We start from the raw sequence: 18,689 nt of genomic DNA on the forward strand, positions 1-18,689 counted from the left end.
ACCTCACTTTGGTACAAATGATTGAAAAGTGTGAATGCATAAATGGGTGTTGCCTTTTTCTTGTGAAGCCTTATTTCACTTTCTTCTATGTATTGGCGCATACTTTTGGATTGGAAAGGCTACAAATATTGGAATATTTGGTATGATTTTATCTTTATTTATAGGTGGCTTCCTTATAACTGTTCATGTGCCTTGCTTGTGCTTCTACCTTTGTATTCACATAGGGACATAGTTTTTTATTAAGAAAAACAAGTTTTAAAGGGTGCTTGAAACCCTTTACAAATCAAACAATTTTCAATGAAGCCCAAACAAAAAATGCAACATTCCTAAGGTGAAATAAGTCACCCGCCAAAAACAAGGTGACCAAGGCAGCCTCACAGATAACACAGTGCACTACTGCCACTTAAACAAGTTTTGAATGGGATCCTAAAACCGCATGGTTGCAAAAAAAGACATTTAGTCCTAAACCATGTCAATCTACAAAGAAACAACAGGCCAAAAGGGCCAGGAGAACCAAACAAAAAGGGACAGCCTCAAAAAGAACAAGCAAGCCACAAGTTAAGAAAACTGAGCCTCAAAATTTACATTTTGGTCTCGTCTTTTGAGAACGTAAAGACATATCAAATAATGGATTGGAGGGCTTGACCTTTTTCCTTTTTACTGTTGTCCATCCATCCTCCACCTTCCCAGCATCCTTCTACCACACAAAGTCATCCACACCACAAACAGCCCTTAAAACCCTTGTAATAGGAGAAGAAATACCACCACCACATGAAATCTAGACCACAACAGTAGGAGGGACAACAGCTTCATCCTGAGACAAAGCCGCAAGAGGGGCAACAATCGAATGAACAATTGCAACATCCAAAGGAGGGACATTTGTGTTGGTCACCGTCATAAGGGTAACATTTAAATCATTAGAAACAACAACAGAATCTACCACTAAAGAATCTTGAGAAGTATCAACCAACCCATCCCCACCAAAGGGAGCTTTTTGAACCATGCAGTGATCATCTGAAACCCCCATCCACCAAGAAGGTGACTTCTTCGATCTAACATTTTCAAAAGAGCAACGTGGAGCGAGGTGGCCGATCTTCTAGCATTTCTTGCATCTGAAAGGAATACCCTCATAATCAAGAAGCTGAATAAGAGCCATTAAGAGAGGCCAACTTAATCATTTCTGGGAGCCCCTTGGAGACGTCTATCTCCACAAGAGTGCAAGCTTATGTCATCTGAAACACATTAGAAGACGCGGAGTCGACCAACAAAAAATCCTTGAAGGCCTCCCCTATAGCCTCCAAGACAGAATCCAAATCCACATACCAAAGTTTGGCCATCAAGGGGAACCTCTCCTCCCAAGAAAAGCCACGACGCAGGATGACATTTCTATCTTTAGTAATAACAAATTTCTTAATGAAAAAGCCCCTTGCTATAGGCACAAATAGTTGTAACCTCCTCCTGCCCTTTTCTATTGGCCTCATCTTCTTCACTTGTTACAAACATCTTTCAACTTAGCTATTTGTAGTATGAATCCGCTTCAGTTGCTTATCCACTTTATCTCAAGTTACAGTAGCAACAGTCATTTTATGGGCAACTTAAATTTCAATTTTCAGTGAAACGGTAACCCATTTGGGCATTATTGTTAACACCTACCTATGATTTGATTTAGCATGGTATATTCCAATATTAGAATTCGTCCATATTCCAATATTAAAATCCGTCCAATATCTTATTGACCATTTAGATTCTAGAGTTAGTTCCTCTCTCTTGCTATTAGTGATATTCAAATTTTTGAAATTGAAATCCAATCGTGTGGATGGATTCTAAATATTGCCACTTTTACATTGCAGCGTTGATACTAACAAACATTGAGCTTCTTGTAATGTTACATCTGCTGAAAGTGTCTTTGTTTGGAATTGGACTAAATAATTACGTTACTGAATTTTGTTCTTATTTCGTTACAGTGACAAACAATCTAACAAATAAAAACTATGATACAATATTTGTAATAGTGCTAGATACTGGTCTTTAAATCTGTTATTAAACCAAATGTTATCTCCATTTTGAAATTGTCTTCCTTACTTTGATTTCGTCAAATTTTTCGAATGCAAGGTCAGGGTAAGGTTGAAGAGGATTAAGAAAATAGGGGAATATATAAAAACCTTCTAGATCCTGACCAGAAGCTCCAACAGGTGTGACCCTGAAGGAATTTTTAAAAATGTTTTTCCACTATTAAATTTATTTAATTTAGCCTTCAAGTCATTGTTAAATTTGCAAATGGAATCAAAAATTGTATTTCGTCCCTATTTAATTTGTAAATGTAAGGGTGGTCGAATCGAAAAATGTTCTAACAATATTAAATGTATTTAGTTCAACCTTCTGATTGTTGTTAATTTAGTAATTGTAAGGCTGATAGAATAGAAAAATGTCTTCTGATTTAGAACTTTTTCCTTTCAGAAGAGTTACACATTGAAGTAGCAAAAGCATTAACCTATAATCTCTGAAATCTTTTCAATATTGCACTTTAACACAAACACCCATCAAGAGTTAGAACTTAACTACAAATCGTTCAAGTACACCAGATGCCTTAATTTTAAAGAAACAAAAATGTGAGTAGCCAGTTCCTTTTTAGTGGAAAGAGGAAACGTGGATTACAGGCAGCAAGGGCCATGGGCATAATTGTTAATGTCGTGTCTTACATATTGGTTGATTGTGCCAAAAAAGCTAAAGTTAGATTTAGCTAGGATTCAATACAGAATGTATGTTATTTGTGTGGGCCCTCACTTAAACAGCTAATTATAATGTACTATCAAATTTGGTTGTGCTGATACAAACAAAGCGAAGTAACCAAATAAACATATTTGCAGGGAGAAACTTTACTGCTTCTGCATCTTTCATTGTTTAAAAAAACAATCAGAGCTGTTTTACCCATATAAATCTTTTGCAAGTAGATCAAATTACTCTCAAATATCATTTATTAATATATAATATATCAATAAACACCAAGAGATACACCCTTAAAGGCAATAACAGCACATCTTCCCCTGTAATATTGCGTCAAAATTACCTTGTTACTCCAAGCTTAGCCAGCTCTACTCTGACCGCCATAAATGAGGCATCTTGCAATCGGCCTCTTCAATGGTTTATAATGTTTTCTACAGAAACCTCATAAACTTCGTTCTCCATAGGTTGATTTGTGAAGTAGTATTTGAACACTGCATATGCTATTAAAATCATAATACACTCAGACTGGCGCTTTATATTGAATGGTTTTCCTGGTTTCCATTCAAAGGTTGGATATTTCAGACATAATGAGCAGACTTGTTGAGGATTCATAAGCAAATTCAGTTCAGATTTTATGAGCAGATAATTTTCAGACTTAGAGTAAACTTGAGAACAGTTCTGTTCCAGACCCTTTTTAGCAGAACTTTTTAAGAGTATAAGATTATTGCAGGCCTTCAGGTTGAATCCATGCAGACCTTTGAGCACAGCTTCTTGAACATATTATGCAGATTTAAGAAGCAATTTTTAGCAAAATGGTAAAGGATATCAGATCTGATTAAAGAATGTAATCAATCATTGATCATTTTATTCATTTTGAGGTTGGTGCCTAATTGTAAAACAGATTGGTGTATCTTGCCAAGTTGGTGATCAATTGTGGGGATCGGAGTTTCTGGCAGGTTGGTGCCTATGAAATCATCTAAATAGGATTGGTGTCTCTCGTGAATTGGAGCTTAAAATGTTTTCAATACATAAGCCAAATTTTGTTGTGGTTTTCTTCTGCATGGGTTACCATAAAATTGTGTGTTTTGCGTTCTTGCTATATTTTAATTGGAGTAATGCTATGACATCTAATCAAGTTTTGAAAAGTAAAAGCATAATAGTGTGCTCTTCATTTTCCCTAGCACGATCATTACATCTTTGGCACATGCTGAGGCTGACACTTTCTTAAAAATGCCAAACATGCACAAAAAGTAAGAATATATGCGAAAGAGGAAGCATTCAGACAATCAAAATCAGCACTGCACATTTCGAACATGCGCAATGCTAGAAATAGGAAGCAGTCAGAATCCAGTTAACAATGTCAACACTACCCAAAAGAAAACCCATAAATTTTGACACCTCACCCAACGTTAGATAATACCATAAGGCTTTGACAGTATACCAAGTTGTAACTTCTAAAGGTTCTGCTTTGAAAACCATTATACAATGTCTCTCTCCAAACCACAACACTTGTCTTAAGCCTCTAAAAGAAAGAGCCCTTGCTGAGTAGCATTTTGTTAAAGTTGACACAGATGAATTTACAGACTGAAGCCATTAATTAATGCTAGAACATCATATGATAACCATATTTGATCCTCTCCATGAAAAGTGGCATAAAAAGATACAATGTAATTTCCTTTAGGATAACCTTCACTGAGCTTAGCTTTATACTCATTTGTGTCTAATGTGGCCAAATTAGATGATACATTGGCTGATGGCAAGTCAATTCAAATGTAGACCTTCCAGAAGAGTTCTCAATCTCTTGTCTGACATTATTGCTGCCAGACACATTATACATGAGTGAATTTACCTACCTACTGGAACCACCTTAACTAAAGTTCTTTCCTGGGCCCACAAAAACCAAAGAATCAATATAATTTATTCAGGGTAGAAACAGAATGTCATGATATTCTGTACCATAAATCCAGGAAAAAACTATATTGTGTTTGTAATCATAGGAATAAATCAAAATCATTCAAGCGATTATTAAATCTTCAGTATGTAAGACATATTTATGCATTCATGGAACTCCACAATATAAAGAGAGCCCCTAGAGAAAAGAAAGATAAAGAGACAATACATAAACAGCATACTAGTAGTTTCAATCAGAATGAGATCCCCTGTGCCACCCGTAAGACAGATAACCTTGTTAAGAGTGGTTCAGTGTTTTTATGAAATAAAACATTTTTGTACAACTATGTTGTTAAGATTAGCTGAAGGTGACAACCCAAACATAGTTCAATAAGTACATGTACAACTTTATCATAAAGAATTACCTTTCATTATATTAGTTGAAGATCCCATCTTTGGATTGTTTTTTACAAATATAAATATAATGAGAATCGGGATCTTCTAGTACAAAGTTTGATGGAAGCATACCATCCTCAGTGAGAGGAACAGGTTCCATATGTGACTCTGATGAACTTCCCTTCGGTGTATCAAATCCTGGTCTAGCTGCAGCAACAAAAGCTATTTTAGAGACAGAAAGAAAATAGTTTCACATAGGAATTTAATATATTATTTGTCTAAAAAGTAATCCAATTCATCTATGGCATGCATCCATTGTCTACACAAGTATTCACTCAAGTTGGTTGTTACATCCCAATTTTTGACCTAATTTAAAATATAGCCATTGAGGTTCACATGAAGTTAGTTGGCAATTTAATTTGTTATAATTTTGTGAAATGGTAAGATGGTTAGTCGTTATAATTTCAAATGAAGATAACATGCTAGTTGATCATTTATCACGAATTCATGAAAATGAGATGATAGTTACCGTTATGATTGATTATGATTAAATAATTTATTATGATAATATAATTTAACTGTGGAGAATTACCTTGCAAGAAACACGTCGAGGGGTGGAAGCATTGTCAAAAAAAGAATTAGGCTATGGAGCATCACCATCACTGGGCAGATGGGTTGAGAACCTAGCCACTTGAAACAAGATACATCTGTGGGACCCACATGAGCTATTTAAATAAAATTGAGAAACATAAAATAATTGAGTTAAAATATAAAACATGCCTCTAAGGATTTAAAATGATCTTTCACCTTATTATTATAATAGATATATCTATATACATACATATAGATATAAAAATGAGATGGCACCATTCTATTATAATAATCTAATAAAGTGATGTCACCCCATTAATATTTACATGTACATATATATATATAAAATTATAATAATAACATTTGAATTATTATAATATTCGAATTATAATCTTCCAACTCGATTCTTTCAATTTTAATATCCTTGGTTTTAACCGATTAACACTTGGCATGATAAATCGATTTAATTCTTGAAAATTCGAATTGACAATAATCTTTCCAACTTTATCTTCCAACCTTGTATTTATTTTTCCCTCTTTTTGTTTTAATCGAATTAAACACTTGGGAATTTGAATGGCTTATAATCTTTGGAAAACGGAGGGAGCCAAGAAGTCACGACCATTCTTCTTATTTATGCTGTGTGTAGTAGGCAGATAATATATATATTCACACCCGACTTCCTGTCTGCTGCGACATATATATCTTCCAATATCTTTTCTTCCGCTCTTACATAGACCCATTTTCTTATCTATTCTTGTGATGATTTCCTGCAATATATTTTGCTTTAAGCTTTGATCAAGCAGCCCTTTTCATATACTCTGTCGTACAAGTAATTTTGCTGTGGAGATGTCATCAAGCAATTGGAGAGAAACTGATTTCAAATCAATTTGCAAAGTTCTTAGATAAGCTTTAAATTCTTATCAGATGAGTTATCATTGCAGATTTTGTTTTTCAATGTTTTATTTTCAATTTCTCCTATTGCCGGCTAGGCATAGAAATTCAATATTAAGACTGAGATTATCACATGTAGCTTTGCTAATGGCCTCCTGTGAATTTCTCAGAGTTTTCTTTATTTTTCTTTTTTCTTTTTTCTTTTTTATATAATATCATTGTATCTTGAACCACCATTAAGAAGTCGAGTAGTAACTCTAGGAGTCTTATAATGTTGTATGAACCATCACAAAAATTATGGATATCAATAGCAATAATTACGTAGTCTTAATCCATGACAAAAATATAAAGAGTAGGTTGCTCAGAATCCCCAAACACCTGGGATTCACCGGTTGATAGCCATGAAATGGTGAAGAGGTGGAATGAATCTGCAAGAACACAGAAGAGAAATCAGATATGGTTAAATTAATTAATTAAATAATAAAATCTGCAAGCTTTAAAAATATCTTTTTCAAATCACATATTGTGATACGCTATAACATGTATGTTATTCATGTATTTGTTGGGAATCATTGAATACAGCCGATTGCTCTGAGATCCGAACACCTATGATTCACCGGCTGTATAGCCATGGAAAGGGTGAAGAGGTGAGTTGAAGTCTACAATGACTTAGAAAATAAAAGTTAGATTTGATACATTAAATCTAGAATAATATCATGCATGATCCTGTTAATTGTATCCTCCTATTGTCAAGTCGAATGGTGTGTTTAAATACCAGGATGCTCAGTAGATGAGAGATGTTCCAAGTCCAATTCCGAGTAGGGAGGGCATTTATCGTTAGAGATTGTGTGGGGAATAAGTTAAGGTCCGAGGTTGGGTGGTTAAGCTCCTGACAATGTTTCACCTCTTCCAAAGTTGTCGGACGTACAACAGACAAAGATAAGTTATACATTCAATTGGTTACCAAAAACAAGTATTTTACTTTTATGATGTATATGCAAGACTAAGGTAAGGTTAATTCAGTTTTATCATTATTACAGTTACTTTACACTTAGTTATTGCCTAAGTTAAGAAATCAGAAGGAAAGGAATGATACAGTGGTATCTGAAGCCCTAATTGAATCAGTGGTATCTGGAGCCCTAAACGATACAGTGGTATCTAAAGCCGTAATTGAATTTCGTAGTATCCGAAGCCCTAATTGATATAGTTGTATCTGATGCCCTAAATGATCCAGTGGTAATTGAAGCCCTAAGTGATACAATGGTATCTGAAGCCCTAAATAATCCAATGGTAATCGATGCCCTAATTGATATGGTGGTTGGCGATGCCTTAATTTTATATAGTGGTATTTAATAATAATCGTCATTTGATTTTGATATAGCGGTATTAAATGGTAGTCGTTATATGATTTTGTTATAGTGGTATTTGTGGATTACTTTGGGTGATTGCAGAAGCCATCTTACAATGATTTATCGGTTCAAATTTCACAGTATGTGGATTTTAATTTCTATGATAAATTTAGTAATGGTGTTTTAAGTTCTTAGTTAAGAAATTTTGTCTAACTGATTTTAACAGTAAGTCTCATTCACATGAACATGACTGATATAATTGTCTTCCCATGAAATTGAAGTAATAACTATACTTCTATGAGTATGTTAGTTGTTAATTAAGAACCAGGATAACTGATTGTTACACTAGTAATGACCATAGAGAGTTAAATGGGATAAAATGAATTTAAATCAGCATAATGTCAATGTAAAATGATTGCTGAAATGTTATTAACTTAAAAGCGACATCAAGAGGGAGCACTGAAAAAGAAATTACCTCTAACCAAAGCCATAACCATTGTCAGCAAGTTAATACAACAATCACCCTTCTAAATTTTCTTAAGTGGGTATAAAATTTAAAAATAAAGATGAGAAGATTATTGAAGTTCCAACTGCTTCTAAACAAGCCACATGATCAAAATATCCTGAAATCAACTAACACACAAGCTCCTTCCGTTGCACAAGAAAATTGGAGAGGCAAATTCTATTAAGAGAACCCTTTAAATTGCAAAATATACTTCCAAAAAGTAGGTAAGCCAGTTATCTAGCTACATAAGTAAAACTAGCTAAGGTGTCTAAGAGACTCTTAAATTATACTCAGTTTAATCAACCAATCAATCTGATCTAACTACTAACTACTAATAACTCCAAACACTTCAGTTACAAATAATATAAATTAAAATAATGCTTACCTTTAGCCTAAATAATAAGCCAAGCAAAACTTGAAAAAAGGTTTATGAGTACTGGACCATTTTTCCCACTTAAGCTAAGCTTAGAGAAGTTGATGAAGAATTACGAAGATTCCCCTCAACTTTGATAGGCACCCATATGCAACATGGTGATGTTAATTAATGCTGAATAAGATTAATGTCCTTCAATAAGCCATTCCAGGTTGGGGTATAACATGGGCAGCCAGCCATGGTAACTGCTAGGTCAAAAGGAAAAAGTGTTCATGCATCACTCTCAAACTACAGGGTTTCAAGAATAACAAAAGGATCAGGCCATTGAAGCAATACCCAATGGCACATTTTTCTGAACATTACCCAACGCTTAACTGGTTTGATGTCTCAAACAGTTCAAGGATGATGCTGAAGAAATCCAACATAGCTAAGCTGCCAAACAATTTAACTTGTATTTGATAGATGGTGCTGGCACCATACCAGAAGTGTAACATACGAATTTGCATAACCAATTTTAATCTCCTATAAATCTAATTTTATAAGTAACTGATTCCATTTCACATGACAATGATTTCTACCAACTGATTATTACTGAAAGAAACTCTTCCCCAATTTAACTGTCTTTCATGTTCAGCTGATTTCACGGGAAACAAAAAGAATTTATTTATGTATTGCTAACAACTTAACTATTTCTATCTCATAACATATTCAACTGAAAATAAAGTAACGACTAATTATATAAACTGAAATGCTTATTCAACATAAAAGTAAATGTTTTCTCCATCTAGAAATTAAAATATCTATCTATTTTTCTAAGGGTTAAAAGTAAAAGAAACATACAATATTACAAATGAATCTCTTTAACTTGTTGTCCAAGCCTCGACATTGGTGAGAGGAGAAGCATTGACATAGGCTTAACCTCCCAAACGTGGACCATTACTTATCCCCACTCATCCTAAATTAATAGAATGGCCCTCCCTACCTCAGGATCGGGCTTGGGATGTTCATAAGTCCAGCCATCTAAGTAATTTGGTGATTTGACTGTCCCAACAATTATTCTCCAAAATAACTCAAGCGTCTGGACAAACAACAAAGATCACATGTTCGGCACATCTGCCCATTTCTACCCTGGCCAAGGATTTCAAGTTGGGTTCACAAACCCGATATCCACCACTCGACTTGACAAAATATTTCATAACTGGAGCATGCATGAGCTGTTATAGTTTTTATCTATTATTTATTTAATCCGATTCCATTTCTTGCTTGTGCAAACTCTCTACACCTCCTCACCTTTTTAGGCTACCATGCCAGTGATTCCTAGGTGCTCACAAGTTTATATCCACTATATTTGCTTTACACCTCTTCACCTGTAAAGGCATTATTGCCAGTGAATTCCTCGATGTTGGATTTCATGATATTATTTTCATCTCTGAAAGGTATAATTAAATGTTTTAAATTCTGAGCAGAATTTGTTGTTCATGGTTATCATGGCATTCCATCTCTCATACACATGATTGATACACTTTCATATATAAAGAACATCTGTGATATAAAGACAAGTTCTAAGAACTATAAATCTAATACTGTCAACCCTGATTCAGTCTGTAATTAAATTGGCTATAGTATTTTGGGTTTTATACAACAAGATTCCCGACTGATAAAGCATTATGAAAGGAATATACAATCATGGCTAACTACATCTGTACTCGATTCTCATGATAAACCTGACTCACAACAAACATAGCAATATGGAAGGAAATAATAAAAATCATGGTTTGCGGTATCTTACGTGACACCTCTATCTGCTTCTAAAACTTTGCGGCAAGAAGAATAGACTCCGCTCCTTGCTTGAAACCCGTGGATATAGAGACGTGAAGGTGATATGGAAATATGGAAGGACAGTTAATGAGGTTGGAAATTATTCTATGAATAATCGTAGAGTTGTGAGCCACTGATAACAGAGAGGAAAAATGGATTGTGTCTGATATGATCATGAGACTATATTTAAAAGAAAGAACTTGGCTCTTCAACTACCATCAGTTACAAGAAGCCATTTTAATGCTATTCAAATCGAATGAAGAGAAGGAGGAAAAAGAAAAGAAGCTAAAGAGTTTTTATTATTATTTCATTATTATTATGCATCCTTATGTACGTTCATGTGCATGTATTGATAAAGTGGCATCATTAGATTATAACTTATAATTTATTGGTGTCACCTTATTTTTATATACATATGTTCCTATTTGGGAGTGTATAATAATAATTAAATAATAAATTCATTGATAATTCTTCAAAGGTACGAATTATGTTTAATTTTTATTATTTATTTTATTGTTCCTTTAATAGCTCATGCAGTTCCACAATGCAACATGTTGTCAAATCCTAGTATCCTTACCAGGGTAGTCCTAGGTCAAACCTATCGATTCTGATGACTGGACCATTCGACCATCCCCTTCCGATGATCCTGTTTAGCAATGCTTCCCCTCTCTTCAATCTTCTTCCTGCATTCACTCAGACAAACATTCTCACCAAGACATTAATTCAAGATATATTAATTGTTAATTCAAAATCATTGCTCATCATCTAGTGACTGTTAGAGATTTTATTAACGTCTATAATAACTAACTCATTTCACATAATCATGAAAATAACTCATTATCAATTGATACAATGTATATAATTTAACTAACTCACTTCACATGATTTGGAAAGATATAAATTGATATAACATCTATAATTAACACACTTCACATGATCAAGAAAGAAATAAATTGATGCAACGTCTCTAATTAACTAATTCACTTCACATGAAAATAATTCGTTAAACCAACAGTTATGATCAATTTAAAATTTTAGGGCAAAAATTTGGGATGTAACATACCCACCCCCTTAGATTTTTCATCATCCTCGATTAAAATAATTGCAAACTTAAGTAGTACTTAATCAGTTATACGGAAAGAAAAGAAACATTCAGTTTTCAATTTCAGAGAAAAGATAGGGATATCTTTGAAAAATATCATGATAATCCTCCCAGGTGGCATTATCTTCAGCATACTGGTCCCACTGGACCTTGCATTGCATTACTTCCCGATTTCGTAAGCGTAACTTATGTACCTCGAGTATTTTGAGTGCTCTTACCTCTAACACCCTTGGTTCTCACACCTACAGTAATTTCCAATCAATCATATGTTCATGGTGGGTAATATACGTTTTAAGATATGACACATGGAAGACGTCATGCATCCTGGCAAGGGCTAGCGGTAAAACAATCCTGTAAGCCACTGGGTTCACCACCTCCAGAACTTCAAGGTCCTACATACCTCGAGGCTAACCTAGCATTCTTGCCAAACTTGATAGTACTTTTCTGAGGCTTAACCCTTAATAACACCTTGTCCCCTACTGAGAATTCTCTAGGTGTTCTTTTGGCATCAACATAACTCTTCTGTCTGTCTTTTGCTTCCTTTAATCTCTGACGAATCTAGATTACTTGTTCCTCCATCTCTTGAAGCATTTCAGGCCCGACAACAATTCTATCTTCCAACCGATTCCAACTCATTGGAGTTCTGCACTTACGACCATACAAAGCCTCAAAGGGATCCATTCTAATGGTGGACTGATAGGAGTTATTATATGCAAATTCTACCAGGGATAAGTATGTTTCCCATTGGTGCTGTCGGTCCATACAGTATACTCTTAGGAGATCTTCTAATACTTGATTTACCCGTTCTGTCTAACCATCTGCCTCAGGATGATAAGCTGAACTAATATTCAACTTGGTGCCCAGAGCCCTAAACAATGTTTGCCAGAATCTAGAAGTTATCCTAGCAACTCTATCTGAAATAATTTTCTCTAGAATTTCATGAAACCTAAAAATCTCTTTTATGAACTTATGGGCAAACTCGGGTGCTCCATCAAATAAATTCCCTGGTATGAAATGAGCAACCTTAGTAATCTGTCAACCACGACCAAAATAGTGTTGTGTCGATTCTAAGTCATAGGTAACTCTTATACAAAATCCATGGATATCACCTGCCATTTCCACTCGGGTACTTCATTTGGGTGTAACAAGCCTGTTGGGTATTGATGTTTTGCCTTTACCCTCTAGCATTCCAAAGACCCTGCTACAAACTCGATTATCTCCCTTTTCATCCCTTTCCAAAAATATACAAGTTTTATATCAAATAACATTTTCGTTACTCTCGGATGTCCTGAATATGGGGCTGAGTGAAATTCACCTAAAATTTGTCTTCGGAGTTTAGAGTCATTGGGCACATAGATTCTGTGGTGGTATCTTAATAATCCATCGTCCTCCAAGCTAAATTCTAAATACTTAGGATCTTGCGGGTCTCTAATAAGAGCCAAGCTGATTTGTGTATAAAACTCATCATGCTCCAGGTGTCATAAAATTTGGTCCCTCAACCTGATGTTTACAATAGTTATCGTTAAGATGTGTCTTCTCCGGCTTAGGGCATCTGCCACCTTGTTTTCTTTACCTTTAATGTAACTTATGTCGAACTCATAATCTGCTAAGAATTCCAGCCACCGCCTTTCTCTAGCATTAAGATTCGGTTGGGTGAAAATATACTTCAAAATATGGTGATCAAATCTAAGCTCAAAAAATTTTCCAATTAAGTAATGTCTCCACATTTGCAAGGCATGCACTATTGCTGCTAATTCAAGATCATGGGGTGCAAATTCTATTCATAATTTTTCAGTTTCCTAGACTCATAAGCAATGACTTGTTCATCCTGCATTAACACACGCCCTAATCCTGCTCCGGATGCATCTGTTATAACTACAAACTGTTTTTGTGGATCAGGTACCCTCAGAATAGGTGCAGTAGCCAATTTTTCTTTCAAAAACTCAAAGGCTGATTGACACTTCTCTATCCAAATAAATTTCTTTCCCTTTCTTTGAAGTGAAGTAATCGGATAGACTATCCTTGAAAAATTTCTAACAAACTTTCTATAGAACCCAACTAACTCCATAAAGCTCCTAACTTCGGATACATTTCTAGGTATGGGTCATTCCTTAATCACTTTTATCTTAGATGGATCTACTGCTATACCCTAAGCAGATATAACGTGCCCTAGATACTGAATTTCCTTTTGGTAAAAAGCACACTTAATAGTTTTCCATATAACTTGTGTTCTCTTAGTCTTTGCAGAACTATTTCTAAGTGCCTCTGATGTTCTTCTTCGTTCTTAGAGTATATTAAAATGTCATCTATAAAGACCAAAACAAACTAATCTAAACAATCCTGAAATATATTGTTCATTAAATTCATGAAAGTTGTTGGGGCATTAGTTAACCCGAAAGGTAACACTGTAAACTCATAATGTCCATACCTGGTTCTGAATGCGGTTTCATGTATATCCTCATCTTTTTTTCGAAGCTGATGGTATCTTGACCTTAAATCAATTTTTGAAAATACTATTGCACCCTTCATTTGATCAAAAAGATCATCTATCCTTGGCAATGGGTACCGGTTTTTTATGGTGACTTTATTAAGCATCCTGTAATCTATACATAATCTCATGGATCCATCCTTCTTCCTTACAAACAGCACTGGGGCTTCCCATGGTGTGACACTAGGCCAAATCATCTCCTTATCTAGCATATCCTGAAGTTGAATCTGTAACTCCATTAACTCTGTAGTGGTCATCCTATATGGGGCTTGGGATATGGGTTCTGCTCCTAATATCAAGTCTATGGTAAAATCAAATGGTCGGGAAGGGGGTAGTCTAGGGAGTTCCTCAGGAAACACATCTTGATAATTCTTCAAATAAGGGTATTTTTCTTCGAAGGACTCTTTTAACTTTTATCTGATTTCCCCATCTTCATAAATGTAGCCACCCCCATATGCGGTTGTTTTAGGTTCCCTTGTATCCTCAATCCTAATTGCGAAAATCTCACAGCTTTTCCTCCCATACCTCTTAAGTTGCATTGTAGAACTCTGTTTTGATATAATTTCATGTTTAATCCTTGAAATGCATGTTGGTATGCCTTGATCATCCACACAGTTTACTGTTTTGGCAAGACAATCTACTTTGGTCTTATGTTCACTAAGCCAATTAATTCCTATGATAATGTCGTATGACCCCAGGGATGCTACATATAAGTTCAATTCCGTTGAGAAATTTGGAAAGTCAACCCGAGCTTCAAATAGGCATTGCTCTACCTTAGCCCTTGATTAGTTTGCATACTCAATTGTCCATGGTTTTGCCATAAAACTAGATCTTTTCGGGAACCTACTTAACAGCCTAGGTGATATAAAACATTCAAATGCTCCAGTATCAATTAATATGGACACAAAGTTCCCATAAATCTTACCTGGATTTTCAATGGGGCCTATTTGTTTCTCTACTTGTCTATTATCCAGGGTTGCGTAAATCCTTTGTTGAAAGGCTTGTTGCTGCTGTGGCAAAGGTGGTCGCTGTGGTTGGCTGATGTTGGGTTTAATGGGACACAGTTTCATAAACTGATCCCCTCCACAGTTAAAACAGCCTCCTGGTGATCCCTTCTCATTATTCCTGTTGTTCTTATTTGTATAATAATTGCTTTTGGCATCTCTTGCTCCATTGCTCTTTAACTCGGGTTTGTTGCCTTTGTAGTCCTTAAATTGCTTTTTCTGAGGCCCAAAATCAGTACCTTCTGAATTCCAAGTTGTCTTCCTTTTGTTGTCTCAGATAGAGTCGTCCTTTCTGATCTTGTGTTCTTGTCAAACAGTCTTTTCTAGGGCCTCTTCCATGGTTCGGGGAGCGAGAACATCAACAGCTCCTCCTGTCCTATTGTTCAATCCCATGATGAATTTCCTCACCTTCAAATTAGTGTCTTGCTGATAAGGTGGTACGTATTTAAACAATCAGGTGAACCTCTCCCAGTACTTATGTACGGACATGTCTCCTTGCCTTAAGTTTTGGAAGTCTAAAAGTTTCTGGTCATAGAAGACTTGAGGCGGCCAATGTTTCCGAAATATGTTCACAAATTTCTCCCAAGTGATTTTAGTAGTCCTAATGTTTTGTTCGGCCTTGGTATTTCCCCACTAGGTTGTAGCTTCTCCAATGAAATGATATATTCCCCAAACTGTCTTTGAGGTCTCAAAGAAATTCCTAATCTCAAAATATTGTTCCATCTCAGTTAACCATGCTTCTGCTTCCTCCCCGGACTTAGAACCGGAAAACTTAGGTGGTTTTATTTTCTTTATGTCTGCTGATAAATCAGCCACTATCTCTTTCTTCTTTTGCTTCTCTGATTGCTTGGGAGAGGGAGTTTTGTTACGTTCAGAGGCTTCTGTCTCTGCTCTAAGAGGTGGTGAGGTTTGGACTTCCTCATAGTTCTGCCCTATCTGGGCTGCCATTTCACACATCCTTTTTTCCATAGTTTCTAACTTTAATTGTGTTTCTTGCAAGATTTGGAGTAGCAATTCATTGGAAGATTGAGGGTTCTCGCGTATTATATCTTAGTTTTCAATGTTCTCGCTGCTATTCATTTTTATGTTTAGGATTCTCACCTGTTAATTTGCAATTGTGTCAATTATGTGGATAGAAGAGATCTTTTACAATAAAGAAAAAGTCTTACAATCACATGATTTCAAATAACTTAATTTATTTCATTGCTTCACTAAGCAACCTTATTTACAAAATTTCCTTTATTGAGGAGGTTTACATCAACATAACATTTAATCTTGCTTTGCAGCACTTCATTTTGGTTCAAATTGGTACATATCTTGCACCATCCAAGATCTATGAAACTATAAAAGAGGGTTGCTCTGCTGAGCATTCCAGCTTTGTATCAGCTTGTTTCTATATGCCGCCTTTCTAGCAGAAGTCCACCTAACTCTTTCCTTCTTCATCCGCTGAATTTCCTGATTCAGGGTTTCATTATCTCAGGCTACAGAACAACAAGTGTAGTCATATTTAGTCATGTTTCTAATGAGATAAGGAAAGATGAGGTGCCAAGTTTTCTTGCGGGGGGTTTTACGTACTTGCATCTTGTAGTCAATCCAGAATTCTTCAAGTTTCAGGAAGGTAGGGTGTCCTAGGTTCAGTGTTGAACCCAACGCTCTGATACCATATGTAACATATGAATTTTTATAACCAATTTTAATCTCCTATTAATCTAATTTTATAAGTAACTAATTCCATTTCACATGACAATGATTTCTACCAACTGATTATAACCAAAAGAAAGTCTTCCCAATTTAACTGTCTTTCATGTTCAGCTGATTTCACGGGAAACAAAAAGAACTTTATTTATGTATTGCTAACAACTTAACTATTTCTATCTCATAAAATATTCAATTGAAAATAAAGTAATGACTAATTATATAAACTGAAATGCTTATTCAACATAAAAGTAAATGTTTTCTCCATCTAGAAATTAAAATATCTATATTTTTCTAAGGGTTAAAAGTAAAAGAAACATACAGTATTACAAATGAATCTATTTAACTTCTTGTCCAAACCTCAGCATTGGTGAGAGGAGAAGCATTGACATAGGCTTAACCTCCCAACCAAGGACCATTACTTATCCCCACTCATCCTAAATTAATAAAAGAACCCTCCCTACCTCGAGATCGAGCTTGGGATGTTCATAAGTCCAGCCATCTGAGTAATCTGGTGATTTGAGTGTCCCAACAATTATTTTCCAAAATAACTGAAGCGTTTGGACAAACAACAAAGATCACATGTTCGGCACATCTGCCCATTTCTACCCTGGCCAAGGATTTCAAGTTGAGTTCGCAAACCCGATCTCCACCACTCGACTTGACAAAATATTTCATAACTGGAGCATGCATGAGCTATTATAGTTTTTATCTATTATTTATTTAATCCGATTCCATTTCTTGCTTGTGCAAACTCTCTACACCTCCTCACCTTTTCAGGCTACCATGCCGGTGATTCCTAGGTGCTCGCAAGTTTATATCCACTATATTTGCTTTACACCTCTTCACCTGTAAAGGCATTATTGCCGGTGAATTCCTCGGTGTTGGATTTCATGATATTATTTTCATCTCTGAAAGGTATAATTGAATGTTTTAAATTCTAAGCAGAATTAGTTGTTCATGGTTATCATGGCATTCCATCTCTCATACACATGATTGATACACTTTAATATACAAAGAACATCTATGATATAAAGACAAGTTCTAAGAACTAGAAATCTAATACTGTCAACCCCAATTCAGTCTGTAATTAAATTGGCTACAGTATTTTGGGTTTTCTACAAACAAGATACCCAACTGATATAGCATTATGAAAGGAATATACAATCATGGTTAACTGTATTTGTACTCGATTCTCATGATAAACCCAACTCACAACAGACATAGCAATATGGAAGGAAATAATTAAAAAATCATGGTCTGTGGTATCTTACATGGCACCTTTGTTTGCTTCTAAAACTCCACGGCAAGAAGAATAGACTCCACTCCTTGCTTGAAACCCGTGGATATAGAGATGTGAAGGTGATATGGAAATATGGAAGGACATTTAATGAGGTCGGAAATTATTCTATGAATAATCGTAGAGAGTTGTGAGCCACCAATAACAAAGAGGAAAAATGGACTGTGTCCGATATGATCATGAGACTATATTTAAAAGAAAGAGCTTGGCTCTTCGGCTACCATCAGTTACAAGAAGCCATTCGAATGCTATTCAAACCAAATGAAGAGGAGGAAAAAGAAAAGAAGCTAAAGAGTTTTTAGTATTATTTTATTATTATTATGCATCCTTATGTATGTTCATGTGCATGTATTGATAAAGTGCAATCATTAGATTATAACTTATAATTTATTGGTGTCACCTTATTTTTATATACATATGTTTGTATTTGAGAATGTATAATAATGATTAAATAATAAATTCATTGGTAATCCTTTAAAGGTATGAATTATGTTTAATTTATATTATTTATTTTATTGTTCTTTTAATAGCTCATGCAGTTCCACAATGCAACATGTTGTCAA

At 35.1% G+C, this 18,689-nt stretch overlaps 1 protein-coding gene across 2 annotated transcripts in view; it reads right to left on the bottom strand.

Moving 5' to 3' along the window:
- Positions 1 to 4,909: 4,909 nt before the first annotated feature.
- Positions 4,910 to 18,689, bottom strand: part of LOC149542880 (S-adenosyl-L-methionine-dependent methyltransferases superfamily protein) — a 68,543-nt gene continuing 54,763 nt past the window's right edge. Inside the window, exons 8-9 of one of the 2 annotated variants that reach the window (XM_089797794.1) lie at positions 6,871 to 6,920; positions 4,910 to 5,217 (exon numbers count right to left, since the gene is read on the bottom strand). In XM_089797794.1, the coding sequence (XP_089653920.1) occupies positions 5,116 to 5,217; positions 6,871 to 6,920 (152 nt within the window). In that variant the 3' untranslated portion in view covers positions 4,910 to 5,115. The remainder of the gene's footprint in view (positions 5,218 to 6,870; positions 6,921 to 18,689) is intronic. The other variant, XM_089797793.1, reaches the window with a different exon arrangement.

Source organism: Cupressus sempervirens, chromosome 8 (genome assembly GCF_028749045.1).
Source record: "Cupressus sempervirens isolate cs-2001-9-10 chromosome 8, ASM2874904v1, whole genome shotgun sequence".
In the NCBI taxonomy this organism is placed as follows: Eukaryota; Viridiplantae; Streptophyta; class Pinopsida; order Cupressales; family Cupressaceae; genus Cupressus; species Cupressus sempervirens.